Below are 24,856 nucleotides of genomic sequence, written 5' to 3'. Positions count from 1 at the left end.
TTATGTATTATATTGAACTGCTGCTGTTAAGTTAACAAATTTCACGACACACGCCAGTGATAATGAACCTGATTCTGATTGTTTATTCCTTTCCACAGATGCTGCCTGACGTGGGAAGTTCCTCCAATATTTTGTTTGTGTTGCGTTGGTGCAGTACTCCTTGATTGCTGCAGGTCGCGCGTGCGCAGAGCTGCCCGTCCCGGCAGGCGGGGGCGGGTCCGTGTGACGTCACACGCCGCTGCCGCTGACGCAGTGCCGGGGCCGCATTCGCCATTTTGGTTGTTGCCCGGGCGCCTGGACCGAGTTTCTCGGAACTCACGGGGTCTTTGGTCTGTTTGTCCGTCCGTCCTTTTACCCGGCTCCGCTGCCTGCTTCAGCCAATTCACTGCGGCCCGACGATGTCTCCTTCTTGAGAGGCCCGCTCGCTGCTCCAGCGCCCGGATTGTCGTTTCCCCCTCCCCAACACCCACCCACTCCCGAGACATGGTGCCCAATGAGGAGAACCGGCTGTTACCCCGGGAGGTGAGGCCCGGTACCTGGGACAGGGCGAGGGATGGATGGAGGGAGGTGTGGGGTTAGGGGGTGAAGAAGGAGATGGGTGGGGATAGGGAGAGAAGGTGTGTTGGGGAAGGAGGGTGTAGTGTAGTGTGAGGGAGTGGGGGAAAGGATGATGGGCAGAGTATGTTGGTGGGGAAGGAGGGGAGGATGATGTTAGGAGGGGATGAGGAAGGAAGGACAGTGGAGGCAGAGGGAGGAGGGATGGGGGAAATAGGGGAGTGGGAGAGGGTATGAGGGAGAAGATGGGTAGGGGATGATGTAGGGCAAGAGGGAGTGGGGGTTTTGGAGGATATGGAGGGAGTGGGTGGGGAGATGCAAGGAAAGGGTGGGATGGTGGGGAGAAAGGGTCAAGGCAGGGTGATGGTGGATGGAGGAACATGGATAGGGGAGAGTAAGGAGTGGGATAGTGTTGGGGAGGTGTAGGCCCAAAGAGAGAGTTAAAAAGATGAGGAAAGAGGCTGGAGGTGGGTGATGGGAGAGTGGCTGAGAGGTTCCGAAGTAAGGAGGGATAGAGGTGAACAGGAGGAAGGGGGCAGAGGAGTGGAGATGAAGAGGCCATTGAAATACTTTAGCAGGACCATAGGCAAACTGGCTGGTGCAATGAGGGGAGAGAGGTTTTGGATATGTGTGTTGGCTTGAGTGGGCAAATGGGGAAGGAGGTGGCAGGGGTGAGGGGTTGGGTTGGATGAGAAAGAGCAAAATGTGTGTAGGAAGGTGTAGAGGTGACTGTGTAGGGGCATCACTATCTTTACCTTCCCTCACATCTCTGCCCAATTTGAAGACAATTTACAAGATACTGGGATATATAATATTCCTTGTCAAGTGAAGGGAGATGTGTTCTCTTCTGCCTGAGGTGGACAGATTGCTCTGATTTAAGCCATGATTTATATGCTATCTTTCTCTGCACCCTGGACTTGAGAATTGTTACAAATGCTGCCTGGTCCATCTCTCTTTGAACAGATTTGTGTTGGGGTATATCTTTAAAAAAAGAGCATATAGCCCAGAGCCTGAATTTGATTCCAGAGCCCAGAGTGTGAGTTGTGCGGTTGGCACGCCCTTCAGTATGCACTTTGTTCTCGAGGTGGTGGGGAGGCACAGGCCCTCTCTCATCACGTAAAGAAGCTCTTGGCTGGGATACAGTTTAATTCTCCCATGGATTGTCAGTGTGCCTGTGTGCAGTGTGTGTTGTTTTTGTTTTCTGTGTTACTGACAGCTGTCCACACGTGGTTTTGCAATAATGTTATGGTTTGAGTTGTCTCTAATGTTCTTTCAATCTGGCTCTTCAACACAGTGCTGTTGACACCCAGCTCCAATGTAATTCATTTCTTTGTGTGCATTGATGTTTATGATAAAACAGTTTCGAACTTGAAGTGTTCAAAGTGCTTGGCCACTTTTGATGTCTGGTGTTTACCAAAGCTGCACTGCTTATTCCAGCATCTATATTTAATAATTCTACTGGTACACATACTCACAGGATTGTAATTTTAGAATTAAACTGTAGAACTTAATATAGTTTTTGTTTTGTACTATATGTGAATGAAAATCGTAATTTTTATTTGTATCATAGATTGGGTTGATGTAAAATATGCCGCATGTAATAACTGCATCAGCAGCTTTTCTGTTTTATAGCTCTCAGTGAATGTTAATTGTCCTTTCAATTGGCATATTTCATGTTTTGACAGCAGCAGATGGCTGTGGAGTCCAAGTCATTGGATATCTTTAAAGTAGAGGTTGATAGATTCTTGATTAGTCAGGGTGTCAAAGGTTACAGGGAGAAGGCAGGCGAATGGGGTTGAGAGGAATAATAAAACTGCCAAGATTGAATGGCTGAGCAGGCTCAATGGGCCAAATGGCCTAATCCTGTAGTCTAACATCTGGGACGGCACGTTAGTGTAGCATTTAGCGTAACACCATTATAGCGCCAGTGATCTGGCTTCTATTCCACCCTTGTCTGTAAGGAGTTTGTCCATTTTCCCTGTGACTGGATTTCGTCCGGGTGCTCAGGTTTACTCCCACAATCCAGGGATGTCCGGTTTGGTAGGTTAATTGGTCAGATGGGTGTAATGGATGATGCGGGCTCGTTGGGCTTGTTACCGTGCTGTATCTCGAAATAAATAACATTACTATGCATACATTTTCTTTAAATTTGGCCAAGCATTAGTATATGGGAATTCTATAGACGGGTATGTTGATCACAATGTATAGAAGGCTGTTTCTGTATGAAATAATCCTGACTCCAGATTGATTCTTGAAATTAAGGGAGAAGTGTCTTTTGAGGGGAAAGTGCAGAAGATTGTCCCATATTGACAATAATCCCATTGTAGATTGTGTGTGGGAGTGACAAGATGATGCTTGTTTTCCAAGGTTTTGGTTGAAGGTTATCTATTTGGAACAAAAGTGAAAAATTTCTTGAGGATTGTAAATATTTGAAGTTGTTAATCCTGCAGAACTGTTCATGCTCAGTTTGAGTATATTTGTGGCTGATTTGTTTTTACTTTAAAGGGAATCAAGTGGGAACGGTCGAGGCACAGGTTCAGCTATAAACTTCAAAGCCTAAAAAGATAGGAGCTGGTGCTTTAGAATTCCAGCTGCACCATTCATTGAGACTGTGGTTGTTTCTTAATACCATTTTCCTGGAGTCTCTTAGCATCCAGGCATTTATTGATCTCAGTTTTAATGAGGTCAGTTTCTGAGACTTCACAGTACTCTGGAATGGAGAATTCCAGAGATTCACCGTCCTCTGAGTAAGTAACTTAAATGGCAGAATCTCTGCTGATTCTCAGCAGAGGAAACGTCTTTCCTGCATTTATTAGCATGTAATCCAGCAGCTGCTGGAAGTCCAGAGCAACACACAAAATGCTGGAGGAACTCAGTAGGTCAGGCAGCATCTGTTGGAATGAATAAATGGTCGATATTTTGGGCCGAGACCCTTCATCAGGACTAGAAAGGAAGAAGAAATCAGAATAAACATGTGGGGGGGGGAGGGGGAGGGCAAGATTGAAGATGATAGGAGAAGCCTGGGGGAGGGAGAGGATGAAGTAAAGCTGGGAGTTGGTAGATGAAATTGGCAAAGAACTGGAGAAGAAGGAATCTGATAGAGGAGAGTGGACCATGGGAGGAAGGGAAAGAGGAGGTGATAGCCATGTGAGGAGAAGAGGTAAGAAGCTGGAGTGGAGATTTGAAGGGGGAGAAAGCTGGTGAAAGTCCTGGTAAAAGTTTCTCAGTCCGGAACATCAACTATTAATTTCCATAGACGCTATGTGATCTGTGCAGTTCCTCCAGCATTTTGTGCTTGTTGTCTTACATTTAGCCTTCTGAGCCCAGTGAGGACTTTGGAAATGTTCGTAGTGTTGTTTAATTTTTACCTAAATTTTTAAGAATGCATACTAGGTTACCCCAATCTCTCATTAAAACATCAAACCTGTCATCCCTGGCATCAGCTAGAATATCTTTGCTGCATTACCTTCATGGACATTATATTCTTGTAACAGTCAGGAGACCACAGATATGGAAAATGTGCACCTAATAGATTGGCAAAGCAGGCTTAGGAGATAGATGGCATCTGGCTATTTATTTTATTTATGTAGGGATGCAGCACTGAGCAGGCCCTTATGGCTCAGCAACTACTTACTTAACCCTTTCCTAATCATGGGACAATTTACAATGACCAATGTGCCTACTAACCAGTACATCTTTGGACTGTGGGAGGAAACCAGAACACCCAGAGGAAGGAATCCCATGTGTTCATTTGGGGGGGTGGGGGGTGGAATGTTAGAATTGAACTTTGAACTCTGACCCCCCCCAGCTGTGATACTGTTGTGCTAATTGCTATACTCCCTTGCTGCCCATCAATTTGTTTTATCAGTACTGTGTGTATATGTGCATCGACAAACAATATACTGGTAAGTCATGAAAAGTGAGAAATAGATCTCTGAAAAGAGAAGGCTCGTATCCCTTGTTTATTTAGTTGGTCTGCATTTTTGTAATTAATCAGTTTTATCAATGCATCCAGTATAAGGGCAAGGAAATCGTGATGGTCCTTGGTAGTCACTGAGTTATACAATACAGAAACAGGCCATTTGGCCCAACTTGTCCAAGGTGCTGACCTGAATCTGGAGGAGCTGCACCATAGGAGTTCCCTTCCCTCACTGTTCTCATCCACCTACTCCACTTCCCTATTTAGATCCATGCGCACCTTCCTCTCCTGTCAGGTTCCATAGTCTACATCCCTTCGTCACCTCCAGCCCCTTCCACTATTTCCACTGTTCTCTCCAAAGTCTGCCGCTCATCCTCGCCTGGATCCATTTATCATTTGCCAACTCTCACCACACTCTTTCAATAGACAGAAGGTGCAGGAGTAGGCCATTCGGCCCTTCTAGCCAGCACCACCATTCACTGTGATCATGGCTGATCATACACAGTCAGTACCCCGTTCCTGTCCTCTCCCCATATCCCTTGACCCCGCTATCTATAAGAGCTCTATCTAACTCTCTCTTGAATGCATCCAGAGACTTGGCCTCCACTGCCTTCTGGGACAGAGCATTCCACATATCCACCACTCTCTGGGTAAAAAAGTTTTTCCACATCTCTGTTCTAAATGGCCTACCCCTTATTCTTAAACTGTGGTCTCTAGTTCTGGACTCACCCATCAACGGGAACATGCTTCCTGCCTCCAGTGTGTCCAATCCCTTAATAATCTTATATGTTTCAATGAGATCCCCTCTCATCCTTCTAAATTCCAGTGTATACAAGCCCAGTCGCTCCAATCTTTCAACATATGACAGTCCCGCCATTCCGGGAATTAACCTTGTGAACCTACGCTGCACTCCCTCAATAGCAAGAATGCCCTTCCTCAAATTTGGAGACCAAAACTGCACACAATACTCCAGGTGGGGTCTCACCAGGGCCCTGTACAGCTGCAGAAGGACCTCTTTACTCCTATACTCAATTCCTCTTGTTATAAAGGCCAGCATGCCATTAGCTTTCTTCACTGCCTGCTGTACCTGCATGCTTGCTTTCATTGACTGATGTACAAGAGCACCTAGATCTCATTGTACTTCCCCTTTTCCTAACTTGACTCCATTTAGATAGTAATCTGCCTTCCTGTTCTTGCCACCAAAGTGAATAACCTCACATTTATCCACATTAAACTGCATCTGCCATACATTTGCCCACTCACCCAACCTGTCCAAGTCACCCTGCATTCTCATAACGTCCTCCTGACATTTCACACTGCCACCCAGCTTTGTGTCATCAGCAAATTTGCTAATGTTACTTTTAATCCCTTCATCTAAATCATTAATGTATATTGTAAACAGCTGCGGTCCCAGCACCGAACCTTGCGGTACCCCACTGGTCACAGCCTGCCATTCCGAAAGGGACCCTTTAATCGCTACTCTTTGTTTCCTGTCAGCCAGCCAATTTTCAATCCATGTCAGTACTTTGCCCCCAATACCATGTGCCCTAATTTTGCCCACTAATCTTCTATGTGGGACTTTTATCAAAAGCTTTCTGGAAGTCCAGGTACACTACATCCACTGACTCTCCCTTGTCCATTTTCATAGTTACATCCTCAGAAAACTCCAGAAGATTAATCAAGCATGATTTTCCCTTCATAAATCCATGCTGACTCGGACTGATCCTTCTACTGCTATCCAAATGTGTCGTAATTTCCTCTTTTATAATTGACTCCAGCATCTTTCCCACCACTGATGTCAGGTTAACCGGTCTATAATTCCCTGTTTTCTCTCTCCCTCCTTTCTTGAAAAGTGGGACAACATTAGCCACCCTCCAATCAGCAGGAACTGTTCCTGAATCTATAGAACATTGGAAAATGATTACCAATGCGTCCATGATTTCTAGAGCCACCTCTTTAAGTACCCTGGGATGCAGACCATCAGGTCCCGGGGACTTACCAGCCTTCAGACTCAACAGTCTATCCAACACTGCTTCTTGCCTAATATAAATTTCCTTTAGTTCATCCTTTACCCTAGTTCCTTTGGCCACTATTACATCTGGGAGATTGTTTGTGTCTTCCCTAGTGAAGACAGATCCAAAGTACCTGTTCAACTCGTCTGCTATTTCCTTGTTCCCCATAATAAATTCACCTGTTTCTGTCTTCAATGGCCCAATTTTGGTCTTAACTATTTTTTTGCTATTCACATACCTAAAGAAGCTTTTACTATCCTCCTTTATATTCTTGGCTAGTTTACCTTCGTACCTCATTTTTTCTTGGTATATTGCCTTTTTTGTTATCTTCTGTTGCTCTTTAAAAGCTTCCCAGTCCTCCGGTTTCCCACTCATCTTTGCTATGTTATACTTCTCTTTTATTTTTATATTGCCCTTTACTTCCCTCGTCAGCCAAGGCCGCCCCTTACTCCCCTTAGGATCTTTCTTCCTCTTTGGAATGAACCGATCCTGCACCTTCTGCATTATTCCCAGAAATACCTGCCATTGTCGTTCCACTGTCTTCCCTGCTAGGGTATTGTTCCATTGAACTTTGGCCAGCTCCCCCCTCATAGCTCCATAGTTCCCTTTGTTCAACTGTAATGCTGACACATCCGATTTTCCCTTTTCCTTCTCAAATTGTAGGTTAAAACATATCATATTATGGTCACTACCTCCTAATGGTTCCTTTACCTCGAGGTCCCTGATCAAATCCGGTTCATTGCACAACACTAAATCTAGAATTGCCTTCTTCCTGGTAGGCTCCAGCTGTTCTAAGAATCCATCTCAGAGGCACTCCACAAACTCCCTTTCTTGGGGTCCAGTACCATTCTGATTCTCCCAGTCTACCTGCTTGTTGAAATCTCCCATGACAACTGTATCATTACCTTTGCGACATGCCAATTTTAACTCTTCATTCAACTTATACCCTACATCCAGACTGCTGTTTGGGGGCCTGTAGATAACTCCCATTAGGGTCTTTCTACCCTTAGAATTTCTCAGTTCTATCCATACTGACTCTACATCCCCTGATTCTATGTCCCCCCTCGCAAGGGACTGAATATCATTCCTCACCAACAGAGCCACCCCACCCCCTCTTCCAGTCAGTCTGTCCTTTCGATAAGATGTATATCCTTGAGTATTCATTTCCCAAGCCCTGTCCGCTTGAAGCCATGTCTCTTATTCCCACAACATTGTACTTGCCAATTTCCAACTGAGTCTCAAGCTCATCTACTTTATTCCTTATACTTCTTGCATTCATATATAATACTTTTAATTCGTTACTCCCCTCTCCTTTCATATCAATTCCTATTTTACTTGGCCATACTGTATGATCTCTTCTTGAGCTTTCTACTCCATTGATTCTGTTGTCCTTTTTAACTTTTCTTATTTTCACTTTCCCTTTAACTCCATCCTTATATTTCCAGTTCATCCCCTCTCCCCCACTACTTAGTTTAAACACATCTGTGTTGCAGTGGCAAACCTGTCTGCCAGAATGCTGGCCCCCCGTCTATTAAAGAGCAACCCGTCCCTTTTGTACAATTCATCCCTACCCCAAAACAGATCCCAGTGGTCCAAGAATGTAAATCCTTCCTGCACCAGTTCCTCAGCCACACATTCAGATCCATTATCTCCCTGTTCCTGCCCTCTCCAGCACGAGGAACTGGAAGCAAACCAGAGATAACCACCCTGGAAGTCCTGCTTTTCAGCCTTCTTCTGAGTTCTTTGAAGTCCCACTGCAGAATGTCCTTCCTCTTCTTCCCGATGTCATTTGTGCCGACATGCACTACCACTTCCGGCTGTTCACCTTCACCCTTGAGGATTCCCTGCAATCGGTCTGTGATGTCCTGGATCCTTGCACCAGGGAGGCAACACACCATCCTTAAATCTCGCCTGTTGCCACAGAAACCCCTTTCCGTACCTCTTACTATGGAGTCCCCTACTACCACGGCCCTTCCTGATGTCTGACTCCTCGGCTCTGCTTCTGCACCAATTTTCGGCTCGCAGACCTGTCCGCCTCTCAGACTGGCAGTATCTTCTGTCCTGACAGCTTCCAAGAGGGTGAACCTGTTATTGAGAGGTACATCCCCTGGGGTCTCCTGTACTTCAAGCATCCTTTCCTTCCTCATCGTCACCCCCTTTCTCTCTTCCGGTATCCTCGGTATCCTTTCACCACTATATATAGCCTATCTCTACTCACTCATTCAGACTAGGTGAAGAGTCGTAACTTAGACATTGTTGGATCTGACTGCTTAATTTTTTTCTTTGCAGTTTAACATTTGTCTGCTTGTATTTCAGTAGTTCTTGTATGCATGTAACAGTTTAGTATGTGTATGTGCATATTCATTGTGTCCCCTAGAGGTTATATAAAAATGATTTTGGAAACTTCTCTTGGTACTGCATTATTTGAATAAGAGCTATCTCATTGTTTAATTTTTTTTTACAAATTTGAATGGAATTTTCTTTTGTGGGTATAAAATAGGTGGCCATGAGGCCAGCACCATGTTAGATCTTGGATCTTTCTTTTGTTCCTCCCTTTACTGAGTAAGCCTCTATCACTGTTCCTTTTAAATTTCTTTGTTTTATGAACACTTGATAAAATGACTATGAAGCAACACGTTTTGTGCCTTTCAATTTTTGTGACTTCTGAAAGAACTTTGGATTAAAACATTAGTCCAAGAATATCGGCTAATTCCCTCAGCAGGTGCTCCCTGTTCTCAGTTCCTTCTTTATATTTGCTGTTCGGTTTTCCCTCTCCTTGCTGAATTCTGAAACCTCATGATTACAGCTTTTTCTTTGAACTAATATTGCCATCGGCTTTGCTAGATAGCCATTGTTGGACCACTTTCTGTTGTAGGTTAATCAGCCACTGTAAATTGTCCGTAGCATGTCGTAGGTGAGTGATGGGATCTGCAGAAGTTGAGAAGAATAGGAGATAAGACACAAAAGTGGGGAAAGGGATTGCTCTTTGTGTCGGTACAGATGATGGGCCAGAATAGTTGTGTCTAATGTTTTAAAGAACTTTGATATGGTGTAAATGTGGTACTATTTGTAAACTATGTATTAATTGAAAAGGGATTTAGTGCTTTCATGGCGAATTTGACAAATAAACTCTTCTCGGGCTTCCAGCTGGGTTACAAGTGTTGATTATAACTGATGTTTCGATGACAAGCTTTGTTACCTTCAGGGATTTCATCATCCTTGATGAAGATGGCAGAACTTGTCATTGAAATATCAGTTTTAATCAGTACCTGTACCTGGCTGGGATCCCGGAAGGGTTTATTCATTCGTGCTAATTGTTGAAGTTTGAGTTTAAGTTCATGTTTATTTTCATTTAACCATATATATGTATGCAGCAAAATGAAGTCGTGCTCCTCTGGGGCAAGGTGTAAAGCACAGCACATACAGCCACAGAAAAAAATTAGCACAAGTCCCTGTGGAATTTAGCCGGAGGTTTGCTGGTGCATGGGATGTTGTCCTGGAGCCACATTTCTGCTGGAACAAGCACACAGTGGTTCTTCATCTTGCCCTGGTGTAACTGACTATTGCCTTCATAGCTTGCTGTACTCAGATTTAAAAACCCATTTATTCTATTGAGGCAATGAGAAGTATATGTAGACAGAATTCATGGAGGGGAGACTGTGCCCATAACTCTGCAGTATTTTGTGGTCTCAGGCAGAGCAGTTGTCATACGAAATTGTTGTGTGTCCAGATAGGATGCTATCTATGGTGCATTGATAAAAACTGATGAAGGTCATGAGTGTGCAGGGATTAGGGTAGGGGGCTGTGGATGTGTCTCAGGAAAGAAATAAAAAATTATTATTAGATAGCTATAGCTTGGTAATGTATGTGAAACCCATCTGTAGATGTACATGTCCGTAGAATATAGACTGATCAAGGGCTGTTAGTGAGGTAGTCAAGGATCCAATTGCAAAGGGAGGTTTTGACTTCCAGGTTCTGGAGTTTGCTTGGAATTACAGTATTGAAGGCAGGACTGCAGTCAATAAACAAAAACAATAGTCTGACATGTTGTAGGTGTGTCTACTGTCCAGGTGCTCCAGCGATGGGTGTATAAGGCCAGGGAGATGGCATCTGTCGTAGACCTGTTTTGGCAATAGGTGAATTGCAGTGGGTTGAGGTTTTCTAGGACACTGGAAGTTGATGTATGCCATATCCAGCTTCTCAAAGCACTTCATGATAACTGTCAGGGCCACTGGGCATGTTATCTTGTTTTTCTTTGGTACTGGGATGATAGTCATCTTGATGCAGGGGGAGTTTAAATATATTTACAAATACTCTCGCCAACTGATTTGCGCAGGGTCTATGGACATGGGATGCAAGAATTTTAAGTTGCTCCAGTAGAAGGCTACATGGGTCTGATGAGCCAAACCAAGTGCAGCTTTCTCTTCCTTCAGTGTCCTTGCACCAGTCATTTTTCTCCAGTGATGACTATATTTCAAAGTTTGTATTTTAGCAATCTTAAGGTTTTGTTTCATGTAGGGGCTGTCCTTAAGCTGTTGAAAAGCTGCTCTGTGGTCAGCTGTTTACCACACTGACAAGCCTTGAGTTTGAGAGAGAATTTTCATGTCATCTTAATCAGGGAAGAACATTTAATGTAGCACAAAGTGCTGGAGGAACTCAGCAGGTCAGGCACGGTCTATGAAAGGGAATAAATGGTCAATTTTTGGGCAGAGTCCCTTTATCAGGACTCTTGAAGGGTCTTGGCCTCTCTATTGCTCTCTATGCATGCTGCCTGACCTGTTGAGTTCCTGTAGCATTTTGTGTGTGTATGTAGTGCTGGATTTCCAACATTTTTGGAATGTCTTATGAAAAAGATTCATGGCAGTTTGAGTTGATAGAAGGGAATTGGGTATAAACTTGTTAAAGACAAATTGTATTTGAATCGGATTCAGGTTAAATATCATTGACCTTGAAATTGCTTGTTTTGTGGCAGCAGTAGAGGCAATACATAAAATATACTATAAGTTATAATAAGAATATAATTTTGAAAATTAAGTAGTACAACAATAGTGAGGTAGTGTTCATAGGTTCTTTGGAAAAAAATTAGGTTTATGAAGAAAATGCAGTCATTTGTGGATTTTGAGGAGGTGCTTCACAATATCTCTTAAAAGACTGGTTAGCAAAATAGACAATTGTGAAATTAAAGACTCAGTAGCATGTTGGCTTAAAAATTAAAACTTTTGGGTAAAGAATCAGGATAAATAAAACTGCTTACAGTAAAATTCTTTAAGCCAATGTGCCAAGTTTTCCTCCGCCTATCCCCTACCAGCTTGTATCCTTCCCTCTCCCCACCTCATTCTGACTTTGCCCTCTTTTTTTCCCAGTACTAATGTAGGGTCTCGGCCTGAAACAGTGACTGTTTATTCTTCATGATGGATGCTGTCTGACCTGCTGAGTTCCTCCAGCATTTTGTGTGTGTTGCTCTGGATTTCCAGCATCTGCAGAATCTCGTGTATTATTGCAAATTTAGAAATTGTGACTTGGATGCCTAAGTCTAGGTTGTCAATATAGACCAAGAAGTAAAGCCAATTCCCTGAATACTGAGATTGCTATTTCACCTTCCTTCAGTGTGGTGGTAGAGAAAAACAATTAATGAAATTAAACTGTATCTTTTGGAATTGATTTTAAAGTTCTCTCGTTTTTAAAGCTCTGGGGCCAGTTGTAGATCACAGAATAATTTTTGTTTTATAATCCTGCCTTGAGTTTGGAGGTCTGCTTCCTCTAGTCTGTCAAATGTAAACAATCTCCCTTAAAAGATAATTGGCAGGTCAGCTGTTTTGTACTGCTCTCCTAAACTGTGGAACAGATGTCTACTCAGGTTTTGAGATGGTGTTTAAGTTTCAAATATTTATGTAACATTGCTTTTAACTAACATCTTTTTATCTTTTATTTTCATTTTTATTTAAAATTTATTTTCATGTTTGCACTTTGTCTCATTGTGAAACATGTTGAAGTACATTGTATGACAAATGCTGTAAATAACTTTATTAGTAAACTATTCAGCACTACATTCTGTTAACCAACTTAATCAATGTTGTTTTTATGCTGTCAATCTTTCTTTTACTCTTGCCCACACGGCATCAGTATTTGTGGATCCTGGATCAGCCTCTACAGCCATCTGTGGTCCCAGCAATATCCCTACTGCAGCAATATCCCTTTTATGCTATTTACTTCAACTTTGCAAATATGTAATGCAGCATCTTAGCAAAACCTTCTGGAGGTCTGTCTGTACCATGTTGGCTCCATTACCCTCATCAATTCTGTCACCTGATCAAAAAAAAGTTTCAAACTGGTGAAACAAATCTCTGCTTAATTCATGACCCTCCAGAGTCAGTAGGGGAAACTATCCTTTGACTTGTTTTTTAATTTGCTTTGATTGGTTTGACAGTGAATGCAGCTGTATTTGGAGTGTTTGAATGTATGGCAAGGCTAGTTGTTATTGCATAAAATGTGAAGATTCAAAGGTTTTATAAAATTTGAAGTCCAGAGGAAAACTTTTGACCTAAAATGTCGGCTGTCTGTTTCCCACCATGAGTGCTGTCTGAGTTTCTCCAGTTTGGAGTGTCTAACTCCACAATAGACAGTCTCGAGCAACTTTTTTTTTAACCTCTCCATAGATGCTTCCTGACCTGCTGAGTTCCTCTAGCACTTTTTGTATGTATGTGTGTGTGTTGGAAATGTAGTGTTCAGTAAGGAGAGTAGTGAGAGACTCTGCTGAGTGGGCAGATGACATTTAACAAAGCTAATGGTGAAGTGCTAGGTACTTTCAGAGAGATAAAATAGTTGAAGGAATGTCTTCTCTTCCTAAATGGCTGACAGCTTATTTTGTGACTGACCCAAGGCTTTAGATAGTGCAGCCAGGGGAAAGCTCAACTTGCATGTACCCCAGTCAAGGCCCTTAATAATTTTAAACATGTCAGTGAGGTCATCTTTCCTTTTTTGTAAACTACTAGTATAGGCCCTGACTATTTATTCACTTCACGTGACAAACCTATCATTCCAGAATCAGTCTGGTGAACCTTTGCCACACCTGCTGCACCATAAGCCTTGGAAGCAGAATTAGGCTTTTCAGCCCTTTGAGTATTCTGTCACTTCCTCTCGGGCAAATAAATATTCTTTCTTTTGTAGGAAGGCAGTACATGTAGATAATATTCTAGCTTCAAACTCACCAAGGAATAACAGGAGCAACATAACTTTGAAAGCAAATTAAAAACGAGACTTAAAGAACAAAGATCAAAGTAAATTATCAAACTGGTTGTATGCAAGTACAATAAGAAAAAAAAAGTTATCAATAAATATTGAGAACATAAGATGAAGAGTCCTTGAAAGTGATTCCATGGCTTGTGAAATCAGTTCAGTGTGGGGTTGAATGAAGATATCCCTACTGATTCAAGTGCCTGATGGTTGAGGGTAATACCTGTTCCTGAAGCTGGTCCTGGTGGTGTGGGTCCTGAGGCTCTTGTATCTCCTTCCCAATGGCAGTTGAGAAGGGAGCATGGCCAGGATGGTGGGGGGTGGGGGTGGGTGAGGTATTTCCTGATGATGGATGCTGCTTTCCTGCGACAGTGCTTTATGTACTCAATGGTGGGGTGGTCTTTATCTGCGATGGAATGGGCTGTATCTGCTTGCTTTTGCAGGATTTTTCCATTCAAGGGCATTGGTGTTTCCATACCAGGCTGTGATGCAGCCAGTCAGTATACTCTCCTCTGCACATCTGAAATTTTGACAAATTTCTATAAATGACATGTAAATTAACACAAACTTATAAGGAAGTAGATCCTAAGAATGTTCGGTAGTGAATGTAGCAGTATTTAAAGGAAAAGTTTACTTTTCCATGGAATGTCTGAATGTATGGTAAGGGTCATCTCTGATTGTCCATAAGATAGATAGATACTTTATTCATCCCCATGGGGAAATTCAACTTTTTTTCCAATGTCCCATACACTTGTTGTAGCAAAACTAATTACATACAATACTTAACTCAGTAAAAAATATGATATGCATCTAAATCACTATCTCAAAAAGCATTAATAATAGCTTTTAAAAAGTTCTTAAGTCCTGGCGGTAGAATTGTAAAGCCTAATGGCATTGGGGAGTATTGACCTCTTCATCCTGTCTGAGGAGCATTGCATCGATAGTAACCTGTCGCTGAAACTGCTTCTCTGTCTCTGGCTGGTGCTATGTAGAGGATGTTCAGAGTTATCCATAATTGACCGTAGCCTACTCAGCGCCCTTCGCTCAGCTACCGATGTTAAACTCTCCAGTACTTTGCCCACGACAGAGCCCGCCTTCCTTACCAGCTTATTAAGACGTGAGGCGTCCCTCTTCTTAATGCTTCCTCCCCAACACGCCACCACAAAGAAGAGGGCGCTCTCCACAACTGACCTATAGAACATCTTCAGCATCTCACTACAGACATTGAATGATGCCAACCTTCTAAGGAAGTACAGTCGACTCTGTGCCTTCCTGCACAAGGCATCTGTGTTGGCAGTCCAGTCTAGCTTCTCGTCTAACTGTACTCCCAGATACTTGTAGGTCTTAACCTGCTCCACACATTCTCCATTAATGATCACTGGCTCCATATGAGGCCTAGATCTCCTAAAGTCCACCACCATCTCCTTGGTCTTGGTGATATTGAGACATAATAATAATAATAATAATAATAAGTAATAGTAATAATAAGAATGTAATTGTGACTGTTGATGGTATACTATACTAGTAGGAGGAAGAAAAGCCATTGTTTTCACATAGAGAATGAGGATCATTGCTATTTGTATCATTGACAGAAACAATAGTGCAGAAACTGTTGTTCATGTTCTATACATACCTCCCACTTCATCTCAGTTGGCATTAAATTCTTCCATATTTTACAACAGTTGGATGTTATCAATTGTGATATACACAAATCATTGTGAGCTGCATATGGGAATGTAACAGAATTGTGCTATTGTACTTGATCTGTTCAATGCTGACTAAATTATTACAGTGAAACTACTTTAATTAGCATTCTTAGGACTTTGGCATCAGACAAGCAGATTTTTTGGATGCTTGCATGTTATCCTTGATAATACCCCAACATTCTTTTGATTTTTATTTTATTATCAACTTTGTAAAATCGGAAAATGTTCCTATGAACCTGATAAGTTTTGAGGAAGCCTGGGGAGCAGAACCAGGTGATTTAAGGGAATGGATGGTATACTGTGAGTTCTGTGTTCAAAGTTCAAAGAAAATTTATGATCAAAATACACTGTATGCAACCCTGAGATTCATTTTCTTGTGGGCATTCACATTAAATACAAAGAAGTAACATAGAATCAATGAAAGGCCATATGCAACAGGATGGACAAGCAACTGAAGTGCAAAAAAAAACCCAACAAAGTGTGCAAATACAAAAAGAGGAAAAAAGTAATAATAATAAATAAACATTACATGTCAAGATGATGAGATGAAGAGGCCTTGGAAGTGAGTCCATTTCAGTGGGATCAGTTCAGTGATGTGGCAAGTGAAGTTATCTCTGGTTCAAGAGCCTGATGGTTGAGGTTAATAACTGTTCCTGAAACTGGTGGTGCAGATCCTGATGCTTTCCTGATGGCAGCAGTGAGAAGAGAGCATAGCCTGGATCGTGGTGTCGTTGATGATAAGATGCTGCTTGGTGGGGAGGGTTTTACCTGTGATGGTCTGGGCTGTATCCACTACTTTTTGTAGGATTTTCTGTTCAAGGGCAGATCAGGCTGTGATGTAACCTGTTGATATATTCTCTGCTACACCTCTGTAGAAGTTTGTCAAAGTTTTAGATGTCATGCCGAATCTTCACAAACTACTGAGAAGGTAGAGGTGCTGCTGTGCTTTCTTTGTAATGGCACTTGCATGCTGGACCCAGCACAGGTCCTTTGAAATGATAACACAAAGGAATGTGCAGTTACTGGTCCCCTCTACTGCAATTGCCCAATGAGCACTGGCTCATAGACCTCTGGTTTCCTTGTCCTGAAGTCAATAGCAAAACATGAAATCACAAAACCTACAACACCAAACACAAAAACTCCTCATTCTTGCTGACATTGAGAGGTTGCTGTGTTACCACTCAGTCATATTTTTAGTTTCCCTAATATGCTGATTCATCACCACCTTTGATTTGGCCAATGACAGTGGTGTCATCAGCAAACTTAAATACAGCATTGGAGCTGTGCTTAGCCTCGCAGTCATAACTGTAAAGTGAATAGAGCAGGGAATTAAGCACGCAGCTTGTCTTAAGAGTTTGAATAAAATTAGGGCCGCCTTGCATTAGTTGGTATCTGTAATAAATATGACTTTGGCATAGTAGATGTCATGAAGGGGGAAGTCCCTACCTTGAAGTTGAGTGATAGTGTGGAGTTTTTCCAATGACATTCTTGGTTGGCTGTTGCAAAATGTTTTTCTTAAGTCCATTACCCCAACTGGGGCACAGGTCGTTGATAGCAGCTTGCCAGAGTCTTCAATCCGGGTTTGCTATTTCAGTCTGTCAAGGAGATCCTTCCATCGAAGATCCTTCCTCTCCCAGAAATGAGGTCTTCAGAGTTTCTGTAATGCTGCTTTTTTTTTACCGTGGCCAACTGTCCTCCTTTTGCAGCTGGGCTTGGGACCATCCATGGCATAGTTTGATTCCAGTGGAAATGCACTCATGTAATTCCAGAAAGGTTTGCAGTGCTGCCATTGGTTTTGTGGTGCACATTTGAGGTCCTGGCTGATGGGTAATTGCAGAGTCACTAGGAAGTTCTATTAATTGCTTGCAGTGGGATAGACATGCCTGTGCAGCTGATGTTTTTAGTGCTCTGTCAATAAATGTTATGAGGATTTTTGCTTTAGTTAGGGAAGCACTTTTGCAATATTCTGGAATAAACACTGAATTCAGTAACTTCCTTCTTCCCTGTTGCTCTGTTTAATGTCTCTTTCTGACCTCATTTCTTTTATGTGCCTTGTTGATGGCCAGTGCTTGGCTTTCTTATCACTTGATCTATATCTGGTAATTTCAAAGGAGTGTTAGGGTGCAGGGAGGGGTTTGCAGAAGTTAAATCAAGAGCACAATTTGTAAACTTGGTTAAATTGCATTTGATAACAGGAGGAGAGAGAATTGGAAACAATTGGAAAATAGATCTTGATGGAAGGTGCACATGCAAATTTTCATTGCAGTTTCTAATGGTTTAGCTGTGTTGTAAAGTTATCACCTGTAGGAGTTGATTGGAACATTTGAATAATATAAAAATGTCACTTCACTAGCAGCATATTCTCATCTTCTGTTAGATTGCCAGAACATTAGGAAATGTGATGACTGACAAAGGTTCTCGTAAGTTCACTGGATTTCTGATTGCCACTTGTTCAGTTTTATCAGCAAGTGGAACACACATCCCTGCATGCTTCATCCATAGTGTTGGAGCAACTATTTGAGGTGGCACGGCAGCATAGCAGCACTTTACGGCACCAGCAACCAAGGTTCAATTCCCACCATTGCTTGTTAGGAGTTTGTACGTTCTCACCTTAACCACATGAGAATCTTTCAGATGCTCCATTTTCCCCCCACATTTCAAGGATATGCATGTTGATAGGTTAATTGGTCACATGGGTGTAATTGGTGTGGACTCATTGGACCAGAAGGGCCCATTACTGTGCAGTATCTCAGCAGGTCAGGCAGCATCTGTGGAAGGAAATGAATAGTCAACATTTTGACCCAAGTCCTGATAAGGCGTCTCAGCCTGAAATGTCAACAGTTTATTCCCGTCCATAGATGCTGCCTGACCTGAGTTCCTCCAGCATTTTGTGTATGTTGCTCTGGATTTCCAGCATCCGCAGAGTCTTGTGCTTTTGACTTATTGCAATCTTGCTTGTTGCTTTCATGATGGTTTTGAGAAGTTGTGCGAACACATGATTTGTTTCTTTGCTCATTAGTCTCTGGTGGCAATCTGGCAATGTTCTGGCATCGACAAGCCTGTGGATTAATACGATATGGTGTCATTTCATACCCTTTCTCAGCATGCATCTCTCCCTCATGCCCAGAATGGAACTGATAAATGTTCAGTTTACTCGAGATAGTTCAATAACTATTATGTTTCAAGGGCAGTTTTATTTTATAGTGACATTGATGTTGGTTATGGATAATGTAGCGGGTGAAGTATGACATCTTTATTTCCTGCCACTATATCCCCACCTATATCCCCTTCAAGACATAGTAATGAGGAGAGTCCAAATTTGTGACAGCGCAATGTAATAATTATCAGTTAATCTGCATATTTCTTTTCCTGAACCTCCTTTCTGGAAGGCACTGTAGGGCTATTAAAACAAAAACTTCACACCATCTTAAAAGTTTCCCCAGGCATTTAATCTGATCATTTATTCTAGGTGGCTGCCCCTCACTCCCACCCTCTATCTATTACAACAGTCACTGCAATGTTACAATAGTCATGGGGAACCTCAATATGCAGGTAGATTGGGAAAATCATGTTGGTGCTGGATTACCGGAGGGGGAATTTGTAAGATGACTTTTTAGAGCAGCTTGTGGTGGAGCCCACTAAAGGATCAGCTTTTCTGGTTTGGGTTTTGTGCAATGAACCAGATCTATAGGAAGAAGCACAGTTGACGTTTTGGGCTGAGACCCTTCTTCAGGACTAATGAAAGAAAAGGTAGTAAGAGATTTGAAAGTAGGAGGGGGAGGGGGAAATCCGAAATGATAGGAGAAGACAGGAGGGGGTGGAGTGAAGCTAAGAGCTGGAAAGGTGATTGGCAAAAGGGATACAGAGCTGGAGAAGGGAAAGGATCATGGGACGGGAGGCCTAGGGAGAAAGAAGGGGGGAAGGGGAGCACCAGAGGGAGATGGAGAACAGACAAAGAGTGATTGTGAGAGGCAGAGAGAGTGAAAGAAAGGAGGGGAAATAAATAAGGGATGGGGTAAGAAGGGGAGGAGGGGCATTAACAGAAGTTAGAGAAATTAATGTTCATGCCATCAGGTTGGAGGCTACCCAGACAGAATATAAGGTGTTGTTCCTCCAAACTGAGTGTGGCTTCATCTCGACAGTAGAGGAGGCCATGGATAGACATATCCGCCAGGACTTAAGAACTTTTTAAAAGCTATTATTAATGCTTTTTGAGATAGTGATTTAGATGCATATCATATTTTTTACTGAGTTAAGTATTGTATGTAATTAGTTTTGCTACAACAAGTGTATGGGACATTGGAAAAAAAGTTGAATTTCCCCATGGGGATGAATAAAGTATCTATCTATCTATCTATCTATATCAGAATGGGAATGGGATGTGGAATTAAAATGTGTGGCCACTGGGAGATCCTGCTTTCTCTGGTGGACAGAGCGTAGGTGTTCAGCGAAACGGCCTCCCAGTCTGTGTCGGGTCTCACCAATATATAAAAGGCCGCACCGGGAGCATCGGACGCAGTATACCACACCAGCCGACTCACAGGTGAAGTGTCACCTCACCTGGAAGGACTGTCTGGTGCCCTGAATGGTGGTGAGGGAGGAAGTGGATCGATGTTGCAGCCAGTTGCACGGGGAACATTACACTGGTAAAGGGAAGAATGAATTCAATTAAATACCAGCAAATTCTGGAAGCAAACATCACACTGTCAGTAAAAAGCTGAAGATGAAAAGAGGATGGTTTCTACAACAGGATAATGATCCTAAACACACCTCAAAATCCACAATGGGCTACCTCAAGAGGTGCAGTCCCCCTACCTAAACATCATCGAAAATCTGTGGATAGACCTCAAAAGAGCAGTGCATGCAAGACAGCCCTAGAATCTCACAGAACTAGAAGCCTTTTGCAAGGAAGAATGGGTGAAAATCCCCTAAACAAGAATTGAAAGACTAGTAGCTGACTACAGAAAGTGTTTACGAGCTGTGATACTTGCCAAAGGGGGTGTTACTAAGTACTGACCATGCAGGGTGCCCAAACTTTTGCTTCGGCCCTTTTCCTTTTTTGTTACTTTGAAACTGTAAAAGATGGAAATAAAAAAAGTAATCTTGCTTAAAATATTAAAGAAATCTGTCATCTTTAACTTTATGCCTTTTGGAATTCAGGACATTTTTTACTCGCTTAGCTATTCACAGTAACAGATATTTTGACCAGAGGTGCCCAAACTTTTGCATGCCACTGTATCATTAAGGGTTTCCATCACCTCTTTTCGTTGCTACCATCAGAGAGGAGGTACAGGAGCCTGAAAAGACTTTGCTCACCTTTTCAGTCCTGCTGAAGGTTTTCAGCCTGAAATGTTGACTACTTTTTTCCATAGATACTGCCTGGCTTGCTGAGTTCCTCCAGCATTTTGTGTGTGTTGCCAGCATTATCAGGAACAGCTTCTCGTCTGCCATCACATTTCTGAATGGACAATGAACCCATGAGCACTACCTTGCTATTTTTTGTTCTCTCTTTGCAGGGCTTAATTTTTTATATACACTTCTTGGAATTTATTGTATTTTATTATGCATTGCAGTGTATTGCTGCTGCAAAACAACATACTTTAAAGCAGGATCAGATTTAATATCAATGGCATCTGTGGTGAAATTTGTTTTGTTGCAGTTGTAGTTGTTTTACTGCTGCAGTAACCCTTTCCTTTCCTGGGGTGGCTCCGGCAGTCCCACTTGTCTTAGGTTGACTTCAAATGGCCCAGGCTTTCCTAGTCTGGACATTGTCTTTAACTTTTGCCTTACTGCAACTCCCACAATATTACATAGATAATATTGACAGTGAACTAAGATTCATTTACTCCCCTCGACACAGAAGCGCTCTACGATAGATAGATAGATAGATACTTTATTCATCCCCATGGGGAAATTTAGTGTGAAGATAAGAGTTTAGTGTGCAGAAGAAATCTGCCTGTTATCATCAAGATTCAACATTATTTAATGTCATTTCCTGTATACTAGTGTAAGAATGAAATTATTATTCCAGATCCAATACAGCACCAAAAAACATGGTAAAGAGCACAATAATTCAAAAAGCACAATAAATATAAATATATAAGATAGCTTTTATACATTTTTGTATATCCATAAAGTGATGCTACACTGTACATAAGGTGACTGATGGGAAAGAGCAAAGTGGTGGTGGTGTTAGTGGGTGGAGGTGTTGTTGAGTTTTGCTGCTTTTGAGGCAAGTAACTGTTTTTGAGTCTGATGGTCTTGGTGCAGATGCTAAACAGCCTCTCCCTGAAGGGAGTGGGATGTGGGACAGTATTTCAAAAGAGATTATCTGGTCATTTTCCCTTTGCAAGCTTGCTGTAAATCTGGCGTTGAAATTTTGGAAATCTGGCGGGAGCAAACGATGTTGGGAACGATGAGGGTGGAGTGTCATGGAGTGTCCAGTTCGTAATTGTCAAATTGTTCTTATGAGATGATACCTTGTCTAACAGTTGCGGTTTATTTTCTACTTTACTATCTTAGAAGCTAAGCAAAGCCTCAGAATAGAGGCACATCCATTTAGAACAGAGATGAGCAATTTTGGGCAGTGGTGGATCTGTGAAATTAATTGCCACATATTGCTGCGGGGGCCAAGTCATTGAGTAGGTTTAAAGCAGAGGTTGATAGGTTCCCTCATTTCTGCCATGAGAGAATGCAGAGCAGACATGATGGGCCAAATGGCTTATATTTGCTCCCACGTCTTTTGGTCTTATCATTAATTTGGCATAGTACTCAAATCCTGAGAAGATTGAGTTTATAAGTTTGAACATGACGGTATAACCCAGTGTTTAGTACAGGCTGGAACTATACTGTGGGAGGAGGAAAGGTTCATTCTTATAATTGCCAGCTTTGGGTTAGAAGTTAAACTGAGGCACTATGTCCTGGTTCAGATCAAATGTGGCAGCATTGAGGCTTCTACTGTTTGTCTAATAAACACTTCCAGCAATTTTTGTTGGTAAGTCAGCTGCCTTCTAGTATGCCTTTGTATATCAAAAACAAAATATCAGCCTGTAGTCTCTCCAAAGATAGAAAAAAAATTGCTCCCCCCCCCTCCCCAACTGAGCAGCAAATATCACACAGTGACACGGAGTCACTGGCAGATCTAGGGGTTCTGGTTGCCTACTTGAATTGGCAGATGTTGCATCTCCCTGTCATGTTGAAGTCTCCCTGTCATGGCACTTTCCTCTGCAATAATGCATAAGTATTCATTACTCATTCACGAGGATGGTGCTAGGAATGAAATTTTGAAAAGATTCTGTACATTTCCACTGTACCTAGGCAATTTAAAAGTGGCTTTAAATCTACAGGGTTTGATAAGAGTAAAGTTTGATAAGGGATTAAGTTCAAATTAAATTTATTATCAAAGTACATTTATGTCACCATATACAACCCTGAGATTCATTGTCTTGCGGACATTCGCAGTAAGTACAAAGAAAAGCAATAGAATCATTGAAAGACCGCACACAAGAAGGATAAACAAATAATGTGCAAAAAAACAACACAGTGCAAATATAAAAAGAAGAAAAAAGTAATAATAATATCAAAAATGAGATGAAGAGTCCTCAAAAGTGAATCCATTGGTTGTTGGAACATTTTCAATGATGGGGTGAGTTATAGTTCAAGAGCATGATGGTTGAAAGTTAATAACTGTTCCTGAACTTGGTGGTGTGGTCCTGAGGCTCCTGTACCACCTTCCTGATGGTCGCAGTAAGAAGAGAGCATAACTTTGCTGGTGGGGATCCCTGATGATGGGTGCTGCTTTCCTGCAACAGCATTTCATGTAGATGTGTTCACTGGAGGGAAGGGCTGTACCCTTTTTGGACTGGGCAGTATCCACTACTTTTTGTAGGATTTTTCATTCAAGGGTTTTCCATACCAATCTGTGATGCCACCGGTCAATATACTGTATATCACACATCTGTAGAAGTTTGTCAAAGTTTTAAATGTGCTGAAACTTCACAAATTTCTAAGGAAGTAGAGGCGTTGCTGTGCTTTCTTAGTAATTGCATTTGCATGCTCAGGACAGATCTTCTGAAATGATAACACCAAGGAATTTAAAGCTGCTGATCCTCTCCACCTCTGCTCCCTCAATGAGGACTGGCTCATGAACCTCTGGTTTCCTCCTGAAGTCTGTAATGAGCTCCTTGGTTTTGCTAACATTGAGCAAGATGTTGCTGTTGTGGCACCATTCAGCCAGACTTTCAATCTCCCTCCTATATGCTGATTCATTGATTTGCCCAACTATTTTAAGAAATAGATAGGGTGTGGATGGTATCTCAGTTTAATGTTGCCTCTAAAGAAGAACAGAGCAGATTCTGAAATCTTGAAGAGAAACAAATGTTGAACATAGCAGAATCTTTGGAGAGAAGAATAGTGTAGTTTCACTTGATATTTCATGTGATCCACATTCATGCCAGCCACATGTGCATGCTCATCTTTTGCCTACTCCAAGAAGCTGACTTATTTTGTCCTACACTACATCCAATGCCTTAAAATATTTTTTCTTATCATTTCACTTAGTTCATAGAGTAGTATAGCATGGAATCTTGTCATGGATAACTTGTTGTGGACTGTCTTTCCACCTGCTGCAGGAGGGCTTCAGTGGCAGTGTATGGTCCAACAAATAGTGCAAATAATTGTCGTAGATGATTTTCTTGTGATCACAAGACCCTTTTGGACATTGGTAATGCAGATTCCTGCAAGTCTGGTTCATTGGCGAGACAGATAGAGGGGAGCTGCATGGCCTTGGTTATTGCATGGGCCAGGCCCTTATGCCGCGAGATCGCCTGTTGTAGCCTTCCAGTGGAGAAGCGGCTGGAGACGGTGTGGTGGATGTCTGTGCTGGTTTAGGGCTGGACGCTCCCGCTGGTGCTGCCCTTTAGTGTTCATTCAGTGGAAGACAGGCTAGATTGTGTTTGCAGCTGCAGAAGCACTTGATGATCAGACTGCTGCAGATGTGTTCTTGCTGACAACATCCCATGCACCGTCAATCTATAGCACATAATACTCAGGGAATTGGACTATATTATTTTTCTTTTATGACAATGTTTACTGCTATGTTAATCACATGTACTATATATGCCTTCTCTGTGTGGTTGTTGGTGCTGTGTTTTTCAGCTTGGCGCTGGAGGAGCACTGCTTCGTTTGGTTCTATTCATGGGTATTCAAAGATTCAAAATACATTTATTATCAAAGTATGCATGCAGTATACAACCCTGGGATTTGTCTTCCCACAGACATGAAACAAAGAAAATCATGAGACCCATTCAAAGAGAAAGTGAAATACCTAATGTGCAAAAAAGAGGACAGATTGCTCAAACAACAAAAATGAGTGAAAAATGCAGACCATAAAACATCAGTCATTGCAGCAGTCTAGGAATATTCAGCCGAGT

The 24,856-nt window shown here is 42.1% G+C and overlaps 1 protein-coding gene across 3 annotated transcripts in view; it reads left to right on the top strand.

Annotated features, from left to right (window-relative positions):
• Nucleotides 1-251: 251 nt before the first annotated feature.
• usp47 (ubiquitin specific peptidase 47) overlaps nucleotides 252-24,856 on the top strand; it is a 217,606-nt gene continuing 193,001 nt past the window's right edge. For 2 of the 3 annotated variants that reach the window (XM_073049942.1, XM_073049939.1), the window contains exon 1: nucleotides 253-522. In XM_073049942.1, the coding sequence (XP_072906043.1) occupies nucleotides 484-522 (39 nt within the window). In that variant the 5' untranslated portion in view covers nucleotides 253-483. Of the gene's footprint in view, nucleotides 523-24,856 lie in introns of all 3 variants that reach the window. The other variant, XM_073049940.1, reaches the window with a different exon arrangement.

This window comes from Hemitrygon akajei, chromosome 6, assembly GCF_048418815.1.
Source record: "Hemitrygon akajei chromosome 6, sHemAka1.3, whole genome shotgun sequence".
In the NCBI taxonomy this organism is placed as follows: Eukaryota; Metazoa; Chordata; class Chondrichthyes; order Myliobatiformes; family Dasyatidae; genus Hemitrygon; species Hemitrygon akajei.
This window is presented reverse-complemented; position numbering and strand designations above follow the sequence as displayed.